This window comes from Bufo bufo, chromosome 4, assembly GCF_905171765.1.
Source record: "Bufo bufo chromosome 4, aBufBuf1.1, whole genome shotgun sequence".
NCBI classification, from domain to species: Eukaryota; Metazoa; Chordata; class Amphibia; order Anura; family Bufonidae; genus Bufo; species Bufo bufo.
This window is the reverse complement of record NC_053392.1, coordinates 447,900,213-447,923,927: the sequence shown is the minus strand read 5'-3', so window position 1 is coordinate 447,923,927 and position 23,715 is coordinate 447,900,213. Positions and strand designations below refer to the sequence as shown.

The following is a 23,715-nucleotide window of genomic DNA, read 5'->3' as shown; positions in this document are numbered from 1 at the left end:
ACCTCTTTTTCCAGGCCCTAGGGGTCCTTTACGATGAGCCTGACCGAGCGTCTGTGGCTGAGTCTAATCTAAAGGCCCTTACCCAGGGGGATCGTCCCGTGGAGGATTATTGTACCCAGTTCTGCAAGTGGTGTGTTCCTTCGGGTTGGAACGAACCAGCCCTTAAATGCCAGTTTAGGTCAGGGTTGACAGAGAGGTTAAAGGATATGCTGGTCTGTTACCCTAGTCCTGACTCCTTAGAGGAAACCATGACGTTAGCCATCAGACTAGACAGACAGATTAGAGAGAGACAGCGGGAACATTTGTTTTCTCCTCATAGCCTTCCAAGGTTTGAGGTTTCTCCTATCGAAACCCAAGGTGAAGACTCAGACGGATGAACCCGGGGCTCTTGTTTTTATTGTGGCGATTCCGACCACTGGGTCCATCAGTGTCCCAAGGCTCCTCCTTCCGGAAGATCTTCAAAGTCAGAGGGATCCAAGGACAAGGTACTTCCGGAGGTGGTAAGAAGCAAACTATTGCTTCCTGTCTCAATTGCCTTTGGGGTCTTAAAGGGGTCAGTAAGTGTTTTTGTGGTTTCAGGGTCAGCATTTAGTTTTATTGATCTCAAATTTGTTGAACGGGTAGGGATCCCAATACTAAAATTGTCCACCCCGATTCAGGTGGTCGCCATCGACTCTACATCCCTGCTGGGGGGCACGGTAAAGCTCCGTACTCCCGAGATAATCCTGTCTGTTGGGGTCTGCCACTCAGAGAAATGTTCCTTTTTTGTTCTAGAGAATTTTCCTGTTCAGGTAGTACTAGGCATGCCCTGGCTTCAGCAACAAAACCAGGTCATCAATTGGAGTTCGGGCGAGTTAGAGAAATGGGGTTCCAACTGTAGTTCTTGCTTAACTGTAATTCAAGCTGGGGTTTCTTTAGATGTCATTCCTCACTTTATTGCTGACTTTCATGATGTTTTTTCCACTGCTGAGACAGATATTCTCCCTCCCATATGTCTTATGACTGCGCCATTGAGTTGGTTCCTGAGTCTAAATTTCCTAAGGGGTGGATTTACAATCTTTCTGGCCCTGAACGCAGTGCCATGAGAGATTATATCCAGACTTGTCTGTCTGTCAGTCATGTGATGCTGGCCACGTCACATGACCCTCACTCCCCACTATAAGTACAGGCGGCCTGCTGGCTACAGGTTGCCTGTGATTTTAGTCTCTTAGGCTGTGTGTATAATTAGCTACTCTATTGATTGACCTCTGGAATTTGACCTTGACCGTTTCCTGACCTCCCTTTGCCTGCTCCCTAGGTTTTGACGCTACATCTCGGATTCTGACCTCAGCTCGTTCTCGGATTTGCCACCTGCCTCTTCCCTTTGTATTGACGTGACCTCCCAGACTGACCTCGGCTAGCTGACCCGCCTTTGCCTTCTCCTTCACAGGGTACCTCTCTCTTGTCCACTTCTTTGTCCATTTGTCTGCCTGCATCTCGCGTACCATTCTCTGCCTAGCTGTCCAGTACCCTCTCTGTTCCTTCCTCCCCTACCCAGCACTTACGGAGGTTAGAGACTGTTGCCCAGTTGCGCCCCGTCACCTAGGGCGGGTGGTGCAAGTAGGCAGAGACAGGGTTGAGGGTGGCAGTCTAGGGGGTGCACTTCCTTCTACCTTCCCTTCCCGTGACACACACTTTCGTTTTCGCGTGGCACTGAAGGGCTTCAGAAGTTGATCATAAAGATCTACCCCTCCCATGTGCCTGTTGCAGTCCAGGATACAAACTGGTTTGGGGGTAGTGGTACCTCATACAGGAGCAGGGGAACTGGCGTTAGTGTGAATGGTGGTCAGTAAAAGGACATCCCTCTTGTCCTTGTACTTAAAGGGAACCTGTCACCGGGATTTTGTGTATAGAGCTGAGGACAATGATTGCTAGATGGCCGCTAGCACATCCGCAATACCCAGTCCCCATAGCTCTGTGTGCTTTTATTGTGTAAAAAAACCGATTTGATACATATGAAAATTAACCTGAGATGAGTCCTGTCTTTGACTCATCTCACATACAGGACTCATCTCGGGTTAATTTGCATATGGATCAAATAGTTTTTTTGAGACAATAAAAGCACACAGAGCTATGGGGACTGGATATTGCGGATGTGCTAGCGGCCAACTAGCAACCCATGTCCTCAGCTCTATACACAAAATCCCGGTGACAGGTTCCCTTCAACCTCCAGCATGTTTTCATGGAGGAAAGCCCTACTTTCACCCATTCTCAGTGGTTGCCCTACGAGGGATCTAGGAGGCCTTTCAAATTTTTCCGCACTATGCCGCAAGCCACAGTACCTCTGGCAGTTAGGGACATGAATAGAGGAATGTTGGTATAATAGTTATCCACATAGAGGTGGTATCCCTTATCCAGCAGTGGGTGCAGTAAGTCCCACAAGATCTTCCCACTAAGGCCTCTTTCACATGGGCATCGAGTGTGAGGACTGGACAAGATGCGGGTACGTTGCAGGAAAATGCACTATTTTTCTGTGCGAGTGCAAAGCGTTTTATTGCGTTTTGCACGCGTGTGAGAAAAATCAACATGTTTGGTACCCAGACCCGAACTTCTTCACAGAAGTTCAGGTTTGGGATCGTTGTTGTGTAGATTTTATTATTTTATAGGGGAAAATAATAGCATTCTTAATACAGAATGCTTAGTAAAATGTCCATTGAGGGGTTAAAAATAATAAACAAATTTAACTCACCCCATCCACTTGATCGCATAGCAGATTTCCTCTTCTTTCTACTTTCTTAAGGACCTGGCTAAAGGACCTTTGATGACGTCACTGCCAGGTCCTGAAGAAAGTAGAAAGAAGAGGAGATCCACTACGCGATCAAGTGGATGGGGTGAGTTAAGTTGGCTTATTATTTTTAACCCCTCAATGGACATTTTACTAAGCATTCTGTATTAAGAATGCTATTATTTTCCCTTATAACCATTGTGAGACAGTAACACCATGACCCGGAAGCAATTTGAGTCAATTAGGAAATTCCTACACTACAACAACAATTCACAGTGCCCACTCCAAAACGACCCAACATTTGACCGTCTGTTCAAAGTTAGGCCTGTCATTGACCACTTTAACACCGAGTTTGCTGAGGTGTACAACCCAGATAAAAGTGTCTGTGTAGATGAGTCCCTATTACTTTTCAAAGGGAGGATTGGATTCCGCCAGTACCCTGCCTAGCAAACGGGCAAGGTATGGCTCCGGGTACACCCAAAAGTTCCACATTTACAAAGGTAAAGATTCCCGGATAGAACCCCCAGAATGCCCACCCATCCTAGCAGTTAGGCCCCTTTCACACGGGCGAGAATTCCACGCGGGTGCTACATGTCTTCACCCCTGCCCTCCTTGTCAGTCTGCATACTGAAAAAAGCCACAGCAGTTGGCACCTGTGTTTCATCATCATCCTAGACGTGCTGCGGTTGTCCTCCCATGTACTCATCCTGAAACATAAGTGGTTGGGCATTGGTGCACTCAATCTCTTCCATTTCTGGGACAGGGCTATGTGGATGGCCCTGGGAAACCCTGCTAGCAGAGTCATCAAAAGAGACTGCTGCATGACTTGGGGCTCAGACTGCTTGACTGATTTGCAAGGTGGTGAGGTGAAAGACTAATGGCCATGGGCTGCAGGTGCCAACTCTGATCTTTCTGCAGGAGACTGGGTGGGAAACAATGTGAAGGAACTGGAGGCACTGTCAGCAACCCAATCTACTATCGCCTGTACTTGTTCTGCCCTCACCATTCGTAGAGCGGCATTCGGGCCTACCAAATAACGCTGAAGGTTCTGTGGCCTTGTCGCACCTGAGAAAAGTGTTTCACTTGTTCGTTTAGCTGGCACAGATCGACCACGTCCTTTCCCTGCAACAGGAGTTCCACCAACACCAGCCGCACCACCCCCAGGTCCCTTATTTGATGCTCTCCTCATTCTTTGCGTTCACCTATCAAACTAACAGATGGTTTATGTCAGGCGACAATGTAACGGCCAATAGTCAACAATTAAGTTCACTGACAGTAATGCTGTGGCGGTGTCATAAAGAGAAAACATTTCTTGAGGTCACACAACAGTGTGACAGGTGAATTTAATACAATTACTTCACGGTCACAATTCTTTTTATTCGTCAACCAACAATGTAATAGCAGTATTGACTGGTTTTATTGGACTGTCAGAAATGCATTGCAGGCCGCAAATGTACTATCTAGCATAAAAAGTGTGCTGTTTTCTACCATCAATGTAACAGCAGTATTTAACGGTTTTATTGGACTGTCAGAAATGCAGCGCAGGCCGCAAAGGTACTTTATAGAAAAAAAAAGATGACACGAAAAGATGGATTTAACAGATTTTCTTTCACTATCACAAATGCAGTGCAGGGCGCAAATGTACCGTACTTTTTAGCAAAAAAAAATTAATTTGTCCCCCCCAGAATCTAACAGATGGATTTACTGAATTGATTACCCTCACATATTCAGCACAGGGGTACTTTACAGAATTTTTTTGAATATGTCACCCCCTGGGTCCTTGAACTCACAGACGGATTACCTATATTATTTCCCCTTCCCCTGGCACATATGCAGTGCAGGTGCACTTAAAAATTGGGTATATGTTGCCCACTTAACTAAAAAAACAGGATTAAATATTGTCCCTGGCACATATTCAGTGCTGGTGCACTGCTGTTGCACAAAATGGCCGCTGACACCCACCTAACTAACAGACTTATTATTAAAACATATTTTTCTGTGTCACTGGGCTCAGGGCAGGGTACAAAAATGTTGCATTGCACCCACAAAAAAATAAATAAAAAATTGCTGTAGATCGCAGAGTTAACAAAAAGTTCTGATATCAAATTCTTTCCTATTCTCTCCCTCACAGCAGCAGCATCCTAGCCCTACACTAATAAGAGCTGAGTGATGTGTGGCGCTACGTGACTCCAGCTTATATAGAGTCTGGGTCACATGCTGCACTGTCCAATCACAGCCATGCCATTAGTAGGCATGGCTGTGATGGCTTCTAAGGGCACATGAATTAAACGCTTGTTGATTGGCTGCCCTGCAGCCTTTCAAAAAGCACCATTAAATCACCGAACACCGAACTCGAACACAAACTTTTACTGAAATGTTCAGGTTCGGGTCCAGGGCAAAAAAATCTTAAAGTTCAGTACGAGCCCAAACTTTACAGTTCGGGTTCGCTCAATCCTATTAGATAGTAATAGGGAATTGTGTAGCTGAATAGCTGATAGGGTCAAGTGCAGGGTGTAGTATAGGTTATAGAGATAGTTAGCTGAAATATATAATCCATATAGTTAGTGTTAGATAGTATAGGTTATAGTGTGTGGCACGAAAATAAATCTGCAATGTGCATGTGAGAGTGATTTCTCTGCTGACCATACATACATGCTACAGAAATAGTCGATGTGATGTCACAATACTAAGTTCAACAATCAGTAATATGGTGTCAGACCTGATTAAAGGTGAAGTTGTATAAATTGCGCTAAAATATTCGAATCAATAGAGGCGATTTGCGCGATCTCTAATACTTTGAAAAACTCTATCTGCATATAAAACTATTGTTATGACATGCATGGAATTTTAATCTAAAACAGTGCTGTAATGTACAATTACTTACCGTGATCAAGAGTTGTTCCTCACTATCTCGAAAGTTACTGCCAACCATTTTCATCACTTATGTAGCTAATGTGCGTGTATGTGTGTATATGCGCGCGCGCATAATAACGCAATCAAAAAGAATGTCACAAAATCAAAAAAATATTTGCCAAGAATTTCCTAAAGATTCATGATATAGCGCGAATTCAAATATTGCCCCTTCCGATCATCACTATTTAAGAACTGATGCCCAGAAATCAACTGCATATTCCAGATGAGGCTGCACCAAAACTTTCTAGAGTGGAAATACTATGTCTCTGTCCTGTGAATCCATGCCACTTTTAATACATGACAGTATACTTCTGGCTAGAGTTGAGCGAACACCTGGATGTTCGGGTTCTAGAAGTTCGGCCGAACTTCCAGGAAATGTTCGGGTTCGGGATCTGAACCCGACCCTAACTTAGTCCCGAACCCGAACCCCATTGAAGTCAATGGGGACACAAACTTTTCGGCACTAAAAAGGCTGTAAAACAGCCCAGTAAAGGGCTAGAGGGCTGCAAAAGGCAGCAAAATGTAGTTAAATCCCCTGCAAACAAATGTGGATAGGGAAATGAATTAAAATAAAAATAAAATAAAAATTAACCAATATCAATTGGAGAAAGGTCCCATAGCAGAGATTCAGGCTTCATGTCAGCAGAGACTCAGTCTTCATGTCATAGCAGAGAATCAGGCTTCATGTCACCCACCACTGGAACAGTCCATTGTCAAATATTTAGGCCCAGGTACCCAGGCAGAGGAGAGAGGTCCCATAACAGAGATTCAGGCTTCATGTCAGCAGAGAATCAGTCTTCATGTCATAGCAGAGAATCAGGCTTCATGTCACCCACCACTGGAACAGGCCACTGTCAGATATTTTTAGGCCCCGACACCCAGACAGAGGAGAGAGGTCCCATAACAGAGATTCAGGCTTCATGTCAGCAGAGAATCAGTCTTCATGTCATAGCAGAGAATCAGGCTTCAAGTCACCCACCACTGGAACAGTCCATTGTCACATATTTAGGCCCAGGCACCCAGGCAGAGGAGAGAGGTCCCATAACAGAGATTCAGGCTTCATGTCAGCAGAGAATCAGTCTTCATGTCATAGCAGAGAATCAGGCTTCATGTCACCCACCACTGGAACAGGCCACTGTCAGATATTTTTAGGCCCCGGCACCCAGACAGAGGAGAGAGGTCCCATAACAGAGATTCAGGCTTCATGTCAGCAGAGAATCAGTCTTCATGTCATAGCAGAGAATCATTATTCATGTCACCCACCACTGGAACAGGCCACTGTCAGATATTTTTAGGCCCCGGCACCCAGACAGAGGAGAGAGGTCCCATAACAGAGATTCAGGCTTCATGTCAGCAGAGAATCAGTCTTCATATCATAGCAGAGAATCAGGCTTCACGTCACCCACCACTGGAACAGTCCATTGTCACATATTTAGGCACAGGCACCCAGGCAGAGGAGAGAGGTCCCATAACAGAGATTCAGGCTTCATGTCAGCAGAGAATCTGTCTTCATGTCATAGCAGAGAATCAGGCCTCATGTCACCCACCACTAGAACAGGCCACTGTCAGATATTTTTAGGCCCCGGCACCCAGACAGAGGAGAGGTTCATTCAACTTTGGGTTGCCCCGCAATATAATGGTAAAATGAAAATAAAAATAGGATTGAATGAGGAAGTGCCCTGGAGTACAATAATATATTGTTAAGGGGAGGTAGTTAATGTCTAATCTGCACAAGGGATGGACAGGTCCTGTGGGATCCATGCCTGGTTCATTTTTATGAACGTCAGCTTGTCCACATTGGCTGTAGACAGGCGGCTGCGTTTGTCTGTAATGACGCCGCCTGCCCTGCTGAATACACGTTCAGACAAAACGCTGGCCGCCGGGCAGGCCAGCACCTCCAAGGCATAAAATGCTAGCTCTGGCCACGTGGACAATTTGGAGACCCAGAAGTTGAATGGGGCCGAACCATCAGTCAGTACGTGGAGGGGTGTGCACAGGTACTGTTCCACCATGTTAGTGAAATGTTGCCTCCTGCTAACACGTTCCGTATCAAGTGGTGGTGCAGTTAGCTGTGGCGTGGTGACAAAACTTTTCCACATCTCTGCCATGCTAACCCTGCCCTCAGAGGAGCTGGCCGTGACACAGCTGCATTGGCGACCTCTTGCTCCTCCTCTGCCTTCGCCTTGGGCTTTCACTTGTTCCCCTGTGACATTTGGGAATGCTCTCAGTAGCGCGTCTACCAACGTGCGCTTGTACTCGTGCATCTTACTATCACGCTCCAGTGCATGAAGTAAGGTGGGCACATTGTCTTTGTACCGTGGATCCAGCAGGGTAGCAACCCAGTAGTCCGCACACGTTAAAATGTGGGCAACTCTGCTGTCGTTGTGCAGGCACTGCAGCATGTAGTTGCTCATGTGTGCCAGGCTGCCCAGAGGTAAGGACAAGCTGTCCTCTGTGGGAGGCGTATCGTCATCGTCCTGTGTTTCCCCCCAGCCACGCACCAGTGATGGGCCCGAGCTGCGTTGGGTGCCACCCCGCTGTGAACATGCTTCATCCTCATCCTCCTCCACCTCCTCCTCATCCTCGTCCTCCTCGTCCTCCAGTAGTGGGCCCTGTCTGGCCACATTTGTACCTGGCCTCTGCTGTTGTAAAAAATCTCCCTCTGAGTCACTTCGAAGAGACTGGCCTGAAAGTGCTAAAAATGACCCCTTTTCCTCCTCCTCCTCCTCCTCCTCCTCCTGGGCCACCTCCTCTTCCATCATCAACCTAAGTGTTTTCTCAAGGAGACATAGAAGTGGTATTGTAACGCTGATAACGGCGTCATCGCCACTGGCCATGTTGGTGGAGTACTCGAAACAGCGCAACAGGGCACACAGGTCTCGCATGGAGGCCCAGTCATTGGTGGTGAAGTGGTGCTGTTCCGCAGTGCAACTGACCCGTGCGTGCTGCAGCTGAAACTCCACTATGGCCTGCTGCTGCTCGCACAGTCTGTCCAGCATGTGCAAGGTGGAGTTCCACCTGATGGGCACGTCGCATATGAGGCGGTGAGCGGGAAGGCCGAAGTTACGCTGTAGCGCAGACAGGCGAACAGAGGCAGGATGTGAACGCCGGAAGCGCGAACAGACGGCCCGCACTTTATGCAGCAGCTCTGAAATGTCGGGGTAGTTGCGAATGAACTTCTGCACCACCAAATTCAGCACATGCGCCAGGCAAGGGATGTGCGTCAAACCGGCTAGTCCCAGAGCTGCAACGAGATTTCGCCCATTATCGCACAACACCAGGCCGGGCTTGAGGCTCACCGGCAGCAACCACTCGTCGGTCTGTTGTTCTATACCCCGCCACAACTCCTGTGCGGTGTGGGGCCTGTCCCCCAAACATATGAGTTTCAGAACGGCCTGCTGACGTTTACCCCGGGCTGTGCTGAAGTTGGTGGTGAAAGTGTGTGGCTGACTGGATGAGCAGGTGGAAGAAGAGGAGGAAGAAGCTGAGTAGGAGGAGGAGGAGACAGGAGGCAAAGAATGTTGCCCTGCGATCCTTGGCAGCGGAAGGACGTGCGCCAAACAGCTCTCCGCCTGGAGCCCAGCCGCCACTACATTTACCCAGTGTGCAGTTAGGGAGATATAGCATCCCTGGCCGTGCTTACTGGTCCACGTATCTGTGGTTAGGTGGACCTTGCCACAGATGGCGTTGCGCAGTGCACACTTGATTTTATCGGATACTTGGTTGTGCAGGGAAGGCACGGCTCTCTTGGAGAAGTAGTGACGGCTGGGAACAACATACTGTGGGACAGCAAGCGACATGAGCTGTTTGAAGCTGTCTGTGTCCACCAGCCTAAATGACAGCATTTCATAGGCCAGTCGTTTAGAAATGCTGGCATTCAGGGCCAGGGATCGAGGGTGGCTAGGTGGGAATTTACGCTTTCTCTCAAATGTTTGTGAGATGGAGAGCTGAACGCTGCCGTGTGACATGGTTGAGATGCTTGGTGACGCAGGTGGTGGTGTTGGTGGTACATCCCATGTTTGCTGGGCGGCAGGTGCCAACGTTCCTCCAGAGGCGGAGGAATAGGCCGAGGCGGCAGCAGCAGCAGAAGAGGCCGAGGCGGCAGCAGCAGAAGAGGTAGCAGGGGGAGCCTGAGTGACTTCCTTGTTTTTAAGGTGTTTACTCCACTGCAGTTCATGCTTTGCATGCAGGTGCCTAGTCATGCAGGTTGTGCTAAGGTTCAGAACGTTAATGCCTCGCTTCAGGCTCTGATGGCACAGCGTGCAAACCACTCGGGTCTTGTCGTCAGCACATTGTTTGAAGAAGTGCCATGCCAGGGAACTCCTTGAAGCTGCCTTTGGAGTGCTCGGTCCCAGATGGCGGCGGTCAGTAGCATGCGGAGTCTCTTGGCGGCTGGTGTTCTGTTTTTGCCCACTGCTCTCTCTTTGTCTTTTGCTACGCTGTTGGCTCGGTCTCACCACTGCCTCTTCCTCCGAACTGTGAAAGTCAGTGGCACGACCTTCATTCCATGTGGGGTCTAGGACCTCATCGTCCCCTGAATCGTCTTCCACCCAGTCTTGATCCCTGACCTCCTGTTCAGTCTGCACACTGCAGAAAGACGCAGCAGTTGGCACCTGTGTTTCGTCATCATCAGAGACGTGCTGAGGTGGTATTCCCATGTCCTCATCATCAGGAAACATAAGTGGTTGTGCGTTAGTGCATTCTATCTCTTCCACCCCTGGGGAAGGGCTAGGTGGATGCCCTTGGGAAACCCTGCCAGCAGAGTCTTCAAACAGCATAAGAGACTGCTGCATAACTTGAGGCTCAGACAGTTTCCCTGATATGCATGGGGGTGATGTGACAGACTGATGGGCTTGGTTTTCATGCGCCATCTGTGCGCTTTCTGCAGAAGACTGGGTGGGAGATAATGTGAACGTGCTGGATGCACTGTCGGCCACCCAATTGACTAATGCCTGTACCTGCTCAGGCCTTACCATCCTTAGAACGGCATTGGGCCCCACCAAATATGGCTGTAAATTCTGGCGGCTACTGGGACCTGAGGTAGTTGGTACACTAGGACGTGTGGCTGTGGCAGAACGGCCACGTCCTCTCCCAGCACCAGAGGGTCCACTAACACCACCACGACCATGTCCGCGTCCCTTACTAGATGTTTTCCTCATTGTTACCGTTCACCACAATAATAAAAATATTATTCGGGCCAATGTATTGAATTAAAATTCAGGCCTTTTTTTACAGACAGCTAACACTATCTGGCTATCTATTTAGGTACCGTATTACACTAATACAGGCACACCAGTAATGACAGATTTAGCTGAATATAAATTTGAGGCCTATTATTTAGGCGCTGGGTGACAGGTATACGTTTAATCACAGAATTAGACTTGGATCTGCACTGTAGCGTGTGTGTGAAGTTCTTGAGAATTACCCTATCAGCACCTTCAATCTAATATACCCTTTTAGGGATAGATTTAAAGTAGGCCTGATACAGCAGAAACCACTAATTTTGAGAATTGCAAAATTGGGAATTGTATTTCAACCCAGAACAAAAACTGTACTTTGACGTACACTAAATAACTTGACCAGCTAAAATAGTAATGACAGATTGAGCTGAATATAAATGTGAGGCCTATTTTTTTGGCGCTGGGTGACAGGTATACATTTAATCACAGAATTAGACTTGGATCTGCACTGTAGTGTGTGTGTGAAGTTCTTGAGAATTACCATATCAGCACCTTCAATCTAATATACCCTTTTAGGGATAGATTTAAAGTAGGCCTGATACAGCAGAAACCACTAATTTTGAGAATTGCAAAATTGGGAATTGTATTTAAACCCAGAACAAAAACTGTGCTTTGACGGACACTAAATAACTTGACCAGCTAAAACAGTAATGACAGATTTGGATGAATATAAATGTGAGGTCTATTTTTTAGGCGCTGGGTGACAGGCTCAACTTGCCCCTGATGTAGTATATGGCCAAAAAATAACCACACTATTGATGGCTAAATGCACTTGATGAAAGCTTGACCCTGATGTAGGATATAGCAAAAAATAACCACACTATTGATGGTTAAATGCACTTGGGTGACAGGCTCAGCTTGCCCCTGATGTAGTATATGGCCAAAAAATAACCACACTATTGATGGTTAAATGCACTTGATGAAAGCTTGACCCTGATGTAGGATATAGCAAAAAATAACCGCACTATTGATGGTTAAATGCACTTGGGTGACAGGCTCAGCTTGCCCCTGATGTAGTATATGGCCAAAAAATAACCACACTATTGATGGTTAAATGCACTTGATGAAAGCTTGACCCTGATGTAGGATATAGCAAAAAATAACCACACTATTGTTGGTTAAATGTACTTGGTTGCAGCTTGTGCTGGCGCACCACAAGCCACAAAATGGCCGCCGATCACCCCAGAAAAAAGTGACTGAAAAACGCTCTGGGCAGCCTAAAAACAGTGAGCAATTGAATAGCAGCAGTTCAATGATCCACAGCTGTAGATCGATCACTGAATGAAGTCTTTTGGAGGAGTTAATCACTGCCTAATCTCGCCCTAACGTCGCAGCTGCAACCTCTCCCTACACTTGTATCAGCAGAGTGACGTGCAGCGCTACGTGACCCAAGCTTATATAGAGGCCATGCCAATAGTAGGCATCGCTGTGATGGCCTCTTGGGGCAAGTAGTATGATTGCTGGTTGATTGGCTGCTTTGCAGCCTTTCAAAAAGCGCCAAGAAAGCGCCGAACACCGAACTCGAACCCGGACTTTTATGAAAATGTTCGGGTTCGGCTCCGTGTCACGGACACCCCAAAATTCGGTACGAACCCGAACTATACAGTTCGGGTTCGCTCATCCCTACTGCTGGCCTTAGAAGCAGCTGATTGACATTGTATGCTGTTATTTCGTTTTTGATCTACAGGTAAGCCCAATTCCTTCTCTGCAAGTGACTCTCTCACAGTCTTACTCCCCTAGGACAGCTTATATAGAGTCTGGGTCACATGCTGCACTGTCCAATCACAGCCATGCCATTAGTAGGCATGGCTGTAATGGCTTCTAAGGGCACATGAGTTAAACGCTTGTTGATTGGCTGCCCTGCAGCCTTTAAAAAAGCACCATTAAATCACCGAACACCGAACTCGAACACAAACTTTTACTGAAATGTTCAGGTTCGGGTCCAGGGCAAAAAAATCTTAAAGTTCAGTACGAGCCCAAACTTTACAGTTCGGGTTCGCTCAACCCTATTAGATAGTAATAGGGAATTGTGTAGCTGAATAGCTGATAGGGTCAAGTGCAGGGTGTAGTATAGGTTATAGAGATAGTTAGCTGAAATATATAATCCATATAGTTAGTGTTAGATAGTATAGGTCAGGTATGCTCAACCTGCGGCCCTCCAGCTGTTGCAAACCTACAACTCCCAGCATGCCCCAACAGCCTACAGCGATCAGCCTACAGCAGGGCATTGTGGGAGTTGTAGTTTTACAACAGCTGGAGGGCCGCAGGTTGAGCATGCCTGGTATAGGTAATAGTGTGTGGCAGGAAAATAAATCTGCAATGTGCGTGTGAGAGTGATTTCTCTGCTGTCCATACATACATGCTACAGAAATAGTCGATGTGATGTCACAATACTAAGTTTAACAATCAGTAATATGGTGTCAGACCTGATTAAAGGTGAAGTTGTATAAATTGCGCTAAAATATTCGAATCAATAGAGGCGATTTTGCGCGATCTCTAATACTTTGAAAAAACTCTATCTGCATATAAAACTATTGTTATGACATGCATGGAATTTTAATCTAAAACAGTGCTGTAATGTACAATTACTTACCGTGATCAGGAGTTGTTCCTCACTATCTCGAAAGTTACTGCCAACCATTTTCATCACTTATGTAGCTAATGTGCGTGTATGTGTGTATACGTGCGCGCGTAATAGCGCAATCGAAAAGAATGTCACAAAATCAATAAAATATTTGCCAAGAATTTCCTAAAGATTCATGATATATCGCAAATTCAAATATTGCCCCTTCCGATCATCACTATTTAAGAACTGATGCCCAGAAATCAACTGCATATTCCAGATGAGGCTGCACCAAAACTTTCTAGAGTGGAAATACTATGTCTCTGTCCTGTGAATCCATGCCACTTTTAATACATGACAGTATACTGCTGGCCTTAGAAGCAGCTGATTGACATTGTATGCTGTTATTTCGTTTTTGATCTACAGGTAAGCTCAAATCCTTCTCTGCAAGTGACTCTCTCACAGTCTTACTCCCCTAGGACATATTATGCATGTAGCTTATTAGTAACCAGATGCATAACTGTAAATTTATCCATATGAAACCTCATTTACCAAGAAGATGCTCAAACACTATGTCCAAGTAAACCTGTGGTTTAGACATTTTTCCATAGACTGCCCTGCATTACATAGTATAGCGGCAGTAGCTCACCCCTGATGTCCCCCTACTCACCGGCCCGAGCTCTGTGTTCGGGCATGCAATGTCCTCCATGGCTGCCTTTGTCATTATACGAGTCCAGCCGCATTGCGGGACAGGTAGCAGAGGCGGTCAGCTGCCGGTGTCGACCTTGCCCGGACAGCTCTACCACAGTTTCCTTCCAGCTGGGGCACAGCGTGCTTTCCAGCCTGTTCCCTGTATCACATTGTTTAAGGTCTGGCGAGCGTCACTTCCTGTGATTTAAGGGTTAAGCTCTAGTGTTGATCGAGCACCATAGTGCTCTGGGGCTTGGGCCGAACACATCGGGATGCTCGGGTGCTTGGCACAATGGAAGTAAATGGGAGAACCCGAGCATTAAACCAGGCGCCCCATGCTCTGAAGAGGGGAGGGTGCCTGGTTCATAGGAAAAGGTCAGAAATTGATGGAAACACCACTGAAATGGTTTGGGAACAGCATGGGAAGGATGTCTCGATGCATTTTGGACTCCCAGGTTGCTGCTGGGAACGATGTTGTCCAAATAGTAGGCTACTTTTACATACTGACAAAAAATAAACACAAAAGCAAAGATAAAATTGATTTTAGAGCAAAAATTGTTAGGAAACATTCTTCCCTGTATATTTACTTGTATATAAAGTGCAAGTGCTGCCAAAAATTACAAGGAAGAAGCACTCCGATACAACCTGTATATCACATAAAGGAGGGCCTCATTCACATTGTGGTATAATTGTTTAAGTAGCCTATGTACTAAGTGAAAGGACTGCCAAAAATACAAGGAATCAGAACTACAATAAACCATTTGTTACACATAAAGGAGGGCATCATACACAGCCTTGAAAAATTATGATTAATGGCCTGCTGGTGACCATCAAAAACATTTGGAGCAAGGGCATGCTGATCTGACCATCTAAAACATTATGGGCGAGTGCCTGCTGCTGCTTTGGTGACTCTAGATAACCTGGGCCAAATCGCACGTCCCCGTGACGGCGACGATCCATTCGGATGTCTGCCCTATCAACTTTCGATGTTATTTTCAGCGCCAATCATGGTGACCATGGGTAACGGGGAATCAGGGTTTGATTCCGGAGAGGGAGCCTGAGAAACAGCTACGGCTACCACTTCCAAGCAAGGCATCATGCGGGCAAATTACCTATTAGGTATAATTAGTTGAGTGCCTACAGGTGAGCTGACCCTCTAAAAGATTGTAGGTGGGGGCCTGCTGATGAGCTGACCCTGTAAAACATTGTAGGTGAGGGCCTGCTGGTGAGCTGACCCTGTAAAACATTGTAGGTGAGGGACTGCTGGTGAGCTGACTCTCTAAAAAATTATGGGAGAGTGCCTGCTGCTTAGCTGACCATTGAAAAAATTTACAGTGTTCAAAGCAGGCCGGGTCGCCTAAATACTTCAGCTAGGAATAATGGAATAGGATTCTATTTTGTTGGTTTTCGGAACTGGGGCCATGATTAAAAGGGACCGCCGGGGCATCCGTATTGCGCCACTGGAGGTGAAATTCTTGGAACCAAAGTGTTACACTGCAGATGTGGCGCTGGTAATGACACTGTCACGGCTGTATGTGGGCAACAATAGTAATACACAGTACAGAGCTACTGACTGGACCCAGAACTAGGGAGGATAACGGGTGACCCCTGTCCGACCCTCAACGCTCTCCCTATTCTGCTAAAGCACATGCCCGGATCCAAATGGCGGAAAGAGGCATGCCCACGTGCCTAAGACTAATGACCACTGTAACCCCTACAATAGTGGAAGGGGCACGGCCACCAGTGCCCTACTCAGTATATGGAGGGAACCGTGGCCACCTCAGATCCAGTCAGAAAATAAACAGGAACACAACAATGTCTGCACACTTAGCTGACGGTGTTGCAGCCGCAGAGAAGACGGATCCAAGGACAGGCTGGCAATATCCAGAGTGCTAGCTGCAGCAGAACACAGGTCCAGTGAACTGATAGCTACAAGTGAAGAAACTAAAGCCAGAGCTACAACTGAAGTGAGAACTATAATCCACATCCTATCATAGGAGGAGGGGTGATATAAAGAGAGGAAAATCAAACACATGAAGGACAGCTGTGGTGAAAGAAACCAAAAGTAAACAGAGTAGTGAGAACTCCTCCCAGCTCTAGTAGTGACATCATCACAGGGGTGGAGAAACAGAGCTGTGAGAACGTCCCAAAGCTCTGGTAGTGACAGACACTGTCAGAAGTGGACACAGTCTATAGAAAAAGTACACTGGATGTCACAGATAAATTTTAGAAGCGCACACTTTACACTGCAGATGTGGCGCTGGTAATGTCACTGTCCATAGCAGACACCGTATACGGAAAAAGTACACTGGATGTCAGATATTTTTTGGATGTGCACACTTTACACTGGAGATGTGGCACAGCTAATGTCAATGTCCGCAGCGGACACCGTCTACGAAAAAAAGTACACTGGATGTCACTAATATTTTAGGGATGCTATTAGTGGTTAATAGTGGTAAACTATTCCACAGATTTACAGTTCTTACAGTAAAGAAGCTTTGTCACCACTGGAGACTGAACTTTATCTTCTCTAGACGAAGACGGTGTACACTTGGCTTCTGAGGAGATTTTATATGGACCAGCTTTTCCCCATATTTTTGTACAGACCATTTAGATTTTTATATACTTTAAGTTAATAATATCCTCCCTCCACTAACCCCCTGGAGTCCCCTTTTCAAGAGTATAGGGAATTCTTCCTATGCAATGGTGTCCACAGATTCTCTGTCATGGAGGATAATCCACACCAGCTGAACGTGCTGGCTGGGTTTTTATATCCCAGCCAAAACCCGGCTTGGAACCGTGGGGAACAGCCACCCACCCTGCTCTTTGGCTGCTCCCAATAAGAACCGGCCCGGATCGGCTTTACAGCCATACTAACAGCTGAAGTGTCAGACTGCAACCGTCAATGACTGCCCCTTGTTCCTTCTTACAATATCTTATCACCAGAACTGGAAAGAAAAAATGCAGTTTTAAGCTGGAAATTTTAAATAGCACCCTATAAAATACAGGGATAATAGCCATTGAAAAGTAAGTGCACCCTAAAAACCTACATTTCCTGAAAGCAGGCAACCTATTGATTGCAGTTGCCTTGACAGACTGTTGACCACCATGTACACCTTCATATAACTTTGCAGCAAACATTGATTTTTAGCAAAAATTGGACAATTCAAATGTGTGATTAAAATGAGTACTTGATGTGCAGTACCACAGACCTGGGATTATCTGCAAATTATTTTATTGTTATGTAATATGTTATGTATTTCATGTTTTGGGTGGCAGAAACAGGGCTAACCACTCTGTTCCTCCCCTCTTGGTAGGAGTGGTCTGGTCCTACTTCCTGACAGGAGGAGGAGTTCCAAGTCTAGTGAGACAGAGTAAGGCCTTATTCACACGTCCGTTGTTTCTTTCCTGATCTGTTCCGTTTTTTGCGGAACAGATCTGGACCAGATCTAGACCCATTCATTTTCAATGGGTCCTGAAAAAAATCGGACAGCTCAATGTCTGATTTTCTTTCAGGACCCATTGAAAATGAATGGATCCAGATCTGGTCCAGATCTGTTCCGCAAAAAACGGAACAGATCAGGAAAGAAACAACGGACGTGTGAATGGACCCTAAAGAGAGGATAGTTCCTGTTCTGATAGTGGGGGAATGAGGAAGCACTTGAAAGAGCTCCTACTTCCATGAACCGTATCTTATTCCCCTGTTAGGGTCCATTCACACATCCGTAATGTGTTTTGCGGATACACGGAGACACGGAAAGCGGCAATGTGTGTTCCGCATTTTGTGGACCGCACATTGCCGACATAATAGAATATGCCTGTTCTTGTCCGCAATTGCGGACAAGAATAGGACATGTTCTATTTTTTTGCGGAAACGGAAGCACGGATGCGGAAGTGCGGATCCGCAAATGTGGATGCGGACAGCACATTCCGTCCCCATAGAGAATGAATGGGTCCGCACCCTTTCCGCAAAATTGCGGAAAGGATGCGGACACATTTTGCGGACGTGTGAATGGAGCCTTAGACCAACACTCCAGAGAGATCAGCAAAATTCAAAAGTATAGCCTCTGTTCTGTGTTTTAACCTGAACTGGTTTTGGCTCACAATAATTGATGGAAATAACTGAATGAAAACTGGCCAAACACTGTGTGAATGAAGCCTTACATGAGAATGTCCACCAAAATATTTAAGCTAGAGGCAGTTGACCTCTCACAAAGCAAATCACAGAAAATTGAGGCAGGGTCCCTGGGTAAGAATAAGTCTCAACAGTGTCATGTTGAATTTTTGTATGATATTAATTAACCCTTTCAGGACCCTATCATTTTTCACCTTAAGTACTTGGCTGTTTTTTGGAAAATTGACATGTGTCACTTTATGTGCTAATATCTTTGGAACGCTTTTACTTATCCAAGCCATTCTGAGATAGTTTTCTCGTGAAACATTGCACTTCATGATAGTGGTAAATTTCAGTCAATATTTTTCATTTTTATTTATAAAAAAAATCCAAAATTTACAAAAAAAGGGGGAAAAATTTGCAACTTTCCACATTTCTCTGCTTTTAAAACAGATAGTGATACCTCATGTAATAGTTATTACTTTACATTTCCTATATGTCTACGTTATGTTTGAATCATTTTGTGAATGTAATTTTATTTTTTGATGACGTTAGATGGCTTAGAAGTTTAGAACCAAATCTTGAAATTTTTCAGAAAATTTCCAAAACCCACTTTTTTAAGGACCAGTTCAGTTATGAAGTCACTTTTATGGAGTTTCTACTCTAGGGGTGCATCAGGGGGCTTCAAATGGGACATGGTGTCAAAAAACCAGTCCAGCAAAATCTGGCCTCCAAAAACCATACGGCGCACCTTTCCCTCTACGCCCTACTGTGTGCCCGTACAGTAGTTTACGGCCACATATGGGGTGTTTCTGTAAACTACAGAATCAGGGCCATAAATAATGAGTTTTGTTTGGCTGTTAACCCTTGCTTTGTAACTGGAAAAAAAATATAAAAATGGAAAATCTGCCAAAAAAGTTAAATTTTGAAATTGTATCTCTATTTTCCATTAAATCTTGTGCAACACCTAAAGGGTTAACAAAGTTAGTAAAATCAGTTTTGAATACCTTGAGGGGTGTAGTTTCTTAGATGGGGTCACTTTTATGGAGTTTCTACTCTAGGGGTGCATTAGGGGGGCTTCAAATGGGACATGGTGTCAAAAAACCAGTCCAGCAAAATCTGGCTTCCAAAAACCAAACGGCGCACCTTTCCCTCTACGCCCTACTGTGTGCTCGTACAGTAGTTTACGGCCACATATGGGATGTTTCTGTAAACGGCAGAGTCAGGGCAATAAAAATACAGTCTTGTTTGGCTGTTAACCCTTGCTTTGTTAGTGGAAAAAATGGGTTAAAATGGAAAATTAGGCAAAAAAATTAAATTCTCAAATTTCATCCCCATTTGCCAATAACTCTTGTGCAACACCTAAAGGGTTAAAAAAGTTTGTAAAATCAGTTTTGAATACCTTGGGGGGTGTAGTTTATAGAATGGGGTCATTTTTGGGCGGTTTCTATTATGTAAGCCTCGCAAAGTGACTTCAGACCTGTAGTGGTCCCTAAAAATTGGGTTTTTGTAAATTTCTGAAAATTTCAAGATTTGCTTCTAAACTTCTAAGCCTTGTAACATCCCCAAAAAATAAAATATCATTCCCAAAATGCTACAAACATGAAGTAGACATATGGGGAATGTAAATTAATCACAATTTTTGGGGGTATTACTATGTATTACAGAAGTAGAGAAACTGAAACTTTGAAATTTGCTAATTCTTTGAAATTTTTGGTAAATATGGTATTTTTTATGCAAAAAAAATTACTTTTTTGACCCAATTTTAGCAGTGTCATGAAGTACAATATGTGACGAAAAAACTATCTCAGAACGGCCTGGATAAGTCAATGCATTTTAAAGTTATCAGCACTTAAAGTGACACTGGTCAGATTTGCAAAAAATGGCCAAGTCCTTAAGGTGAAATAGGGCTGAGTCCTTAAGGGGTTAAATGGCCCCATTTTTTTAAACTACACCCCTCAAGGTATTCAAAACTGATTTTACAAACTTTGTTAAACCTTTAGGTGTTCCACAAGAATTCAAAGAAAAGATGAAATTTCAGAATTTCACTTTTTTGGCAGATTTTCCATTTTAATCATTTTTTTCGCTAACAAAGCAAGGGTTAACAGCCAAAGAAAACTCAATATTTATTACCCTGATCCTATAGTGTACAGAAACACCCCATTTGTGATTTTAAACCGCTGTATGGGCACATGGCAGGGCATAGAAGAAAAGGAGCTCCGTATGGTTTTTGGAGGGCAGATTTCACTGGGATAATTTTAAGTTGCCATATCACATTTGAAGACCCTCTAATGCATCCCTAGAGTAGAAACTCTAGTGACCCCATTTTGGAAACTACGGCATAAGGTGGAAGATTTTTTGGTACCATTTTAGGGTACATATGATTTTTGGTTGCTCTATGCTACACTTTTTGTGAGGCAAAGTAATAAAAAATAGCTGTTTTGGCACCGTTTTTATTTTTTGTTTTTTACAATGTTCATCTGACAGGTTAGATCATGTTTTATTTTTATAGAGCAGGTTGTTATGGCCCCGACAATACCAAATTTTTGGTAGTTTGTTTCAGTTTTACATAAAAAGTATTTTTGAAAAAAAAATATTTTTAAGTGTCTCCATATTCTGAAAGCCATAGGTTTTTTTTTGTTTATTTTGGGGGCGATTGTCTTATGTAGGGATCATTTTTTTTCGGGATGATATTATAGTTTGATTGGTATTATTTTAGGGTGCATATGACTATTTGATCGCTTGGTATTACACTTTTTTGATGTAAGGTGACAAAAAATGGCTTTTTTTACATAGCTTTTATTTTATTTTTTCTATGGCATTCAGGTGAGGGGGTGAATCATGTGGTACTTTTATTGAACCGGTCATTACGGACATGGCAATACCCAATATGTTTTTTTATATATATATATATTTTTTTTTTACAATTTTATGTGTTTTATTTTGCGAAAGGGGCTTTTTTTTACTTGAAACTTTATTTTTTTATTATGAAAAACACTTTTTTAACTTTTTTTTTTACTTTTTATTTTTGTCCCACTCTGGGACTTCAACTTCTGGGGTCTGATCCCCTCTGCAATGCATTACAATATATCCTGTATTGTAATGCATTGACTGTCAGTTTTTATGCTGACAGCCTGCCTGCAAAACCCAGCCCAATGGGGAAGCGGGGGGAACCCGTACCCTCCACAAACCCTCTGCATGCCACAGTCAGCTTTGACCGCGGCATACGAAGGGTTAATACACCATCATCGGTATGCAGCAGGGGCCTCGCTGTCAGTGACTGCTGGGTCCGTGCCGCTGATCGCGTGAGCGCAGCCCCTGCACCCGCCCGATCAGCCCGCAGCACATGTACGGCGCTGGTCCTCTATGGGTTCAGATAGATTAACAAATATCATTTGACATACCGTAGATCTGTTTAGACTGCTCTATTACATGATTGTGGTTAATACATTTATCTTTAATACGTCATGCATTTTTTTTGTCCGGAGAGCTGGTAAATTACCAGTGGCAATATTTGCATTTGTCATCTTTTGGGTATATGATATATACCACTGCACCCAACTTCAATACTATTGGACCTCTTGTTAAGCTTCACATTATTTATTTTTGTATTAAGAGTTTCTAGTGGCAATTCAATATAACAAAAATGATACTTAAATACTTACAATTAGTTTGAGTCTGCCAGACGGCATCTGCCATTCCCCATAAAGCAGGAAATATAAAGAACACAGCCAGCTGATCTGGATGAGGCTTCCAAAGAAGTAATGCAATTATACTTGCAAAATTGGTGGCTGCAGCTAGTCAAGAAGTACAGACAAAATTAATGGATCCTGTATAGACAGTTATTTCTAAACATAGCAAATTGGAAATGACAGTGTAAAAATTCTAAGTTGATAATTTCTGTTTCAATGGTTCTTTATTGGTATTTGTCAACAATAAGAGACAACATATCCTGCAGATTAGCGCAGACACCAAGGGTACATTATCAATGTTACAGTCAATCTTCAATGTACAGATGCGTCCACTCTTACCTGATCTCCAAACTGTTAGTGGTGTCAATTTTGTCCTCACAGCAAAACAACATAATATCGCCAGACTGTAACTAAACTCTAAATGACTATAATACACAAATACACATCACAACCACTGGGCGGTGAGTGCTCCACATTTAGATTATTGAAAGCTGCTTTTTCTTCTGTTTAGAGAACAGAGCTGGTCTCAGATATGAGATATTTATTGGCAGACACAGCTAAATGGTGAGATCTATTGAGAATATTAAGTGTGCGAAAGTCAAACACATGAGAATACATCAACACTAAATCCAGAATCCAAACATCACGTGTGATACTGTCTGCTGAGCTGCATATCTAATCCTATTATATTTGATACTGCCTGCTGAGCTGTGTATTTAATCATATAATGTGTGATACTGTCTGCTGAGCAGTGTATCTAATCCTTTGATGTGTGATACTGCCTGCTGATCTGCATATCTAATCCTATCATGTATGATACTGTCTACTAATATCTAATCATAGCATGAGTGATACTGTCTGCTGAGCTATGCATCTAATCCTATCATGTGTGATGCTGCCTGTTGAGCTGTGTATGTAATCATATCATGTGTGATACTGTCTGCTGAGCTGGGTATATAATTATATCATGTGTGAAACTGCCTGCTGAGCTATGTATCTAATCCTATCATGTGTGATACTGTCTGCTGATCCGTGCATCTAATCCTATCCTGTGTGATACTGTCTGCTGAGTTGTGTATCTAATCCTATTATGTGTGATACTGTCTACTGGGCTTTGTATCTAATCCTATCCTGTGTGATACTGTCTGCTGAGCTATGTATATAATTCTGTCATGTGTGATACTGTCTGCTGAGATATGTATCTAATCCTAAGGGTTGGTAGTGGAACTGAGGGAGGTGGGAATTTTGTTAAATATTGACAAATGTTAAATTCCCAGGTTTTCTGTTCTCTATCATTCTTAAAACTCCCTCTAGAGAGGAAGGTTGTATCTTAAGGAAGAGCTCTGAGTAGGAGGTCAGATGGAGGGAGAGATACAAAAAGTTCCTTGCTAGGTGCAGGGTTTTAGTTGTTTTCAGCAGTGCAGGAAAATAGGATTGATAGTTGTGGGAAGCAGAAACATTGTTTGCAGTGAATATTTCATTAGTTACAATTCTGGTATAATTTGATTTTGTGCACTTAGGAAGTTTACATTTTGGATGAAGACTATTGTTGAGCGAGCATGCTCGGCCGAACACCAGTTGAGTCGAGTCAGTGAATTTAAATCTAATTTAGCCTCTATTTCTATGCAGAAGATCGCTGTACAGTGAGGGAATCCCTTAGTGTGAGTCCGCGGCTTAGGAGTCCCTGCTTTGACTCCATATATATCTATGTTCATATATGGAGTCATTGCTTGGGGACA

At 44.3% G+C, this 23,715-nt stretch overlaps 1 protein-coding gene across 1 annotated transcript in view; it reads right to left on the bottom strand.

Moving 5' to 3' along the window:
• The window catches only part of UNC93A (unc-93 homolog A), a 428,511-nt gene that overhangs the window by 12,620 nt on the left and 392,176 nt on the right, over positions 1-23,715 (bottom strand). Inside the window, exon 7 of the mRNA XM_040429404.1 lies at positions 21,950-22,081. Within this exon, the coding sequence (XP_040285338.1) occupies positions 21,950-22,081 (132 nt within the window). The remainder of the gene's footprint in view (positions 1-21,949; positions 22,082-23,715) is intronic.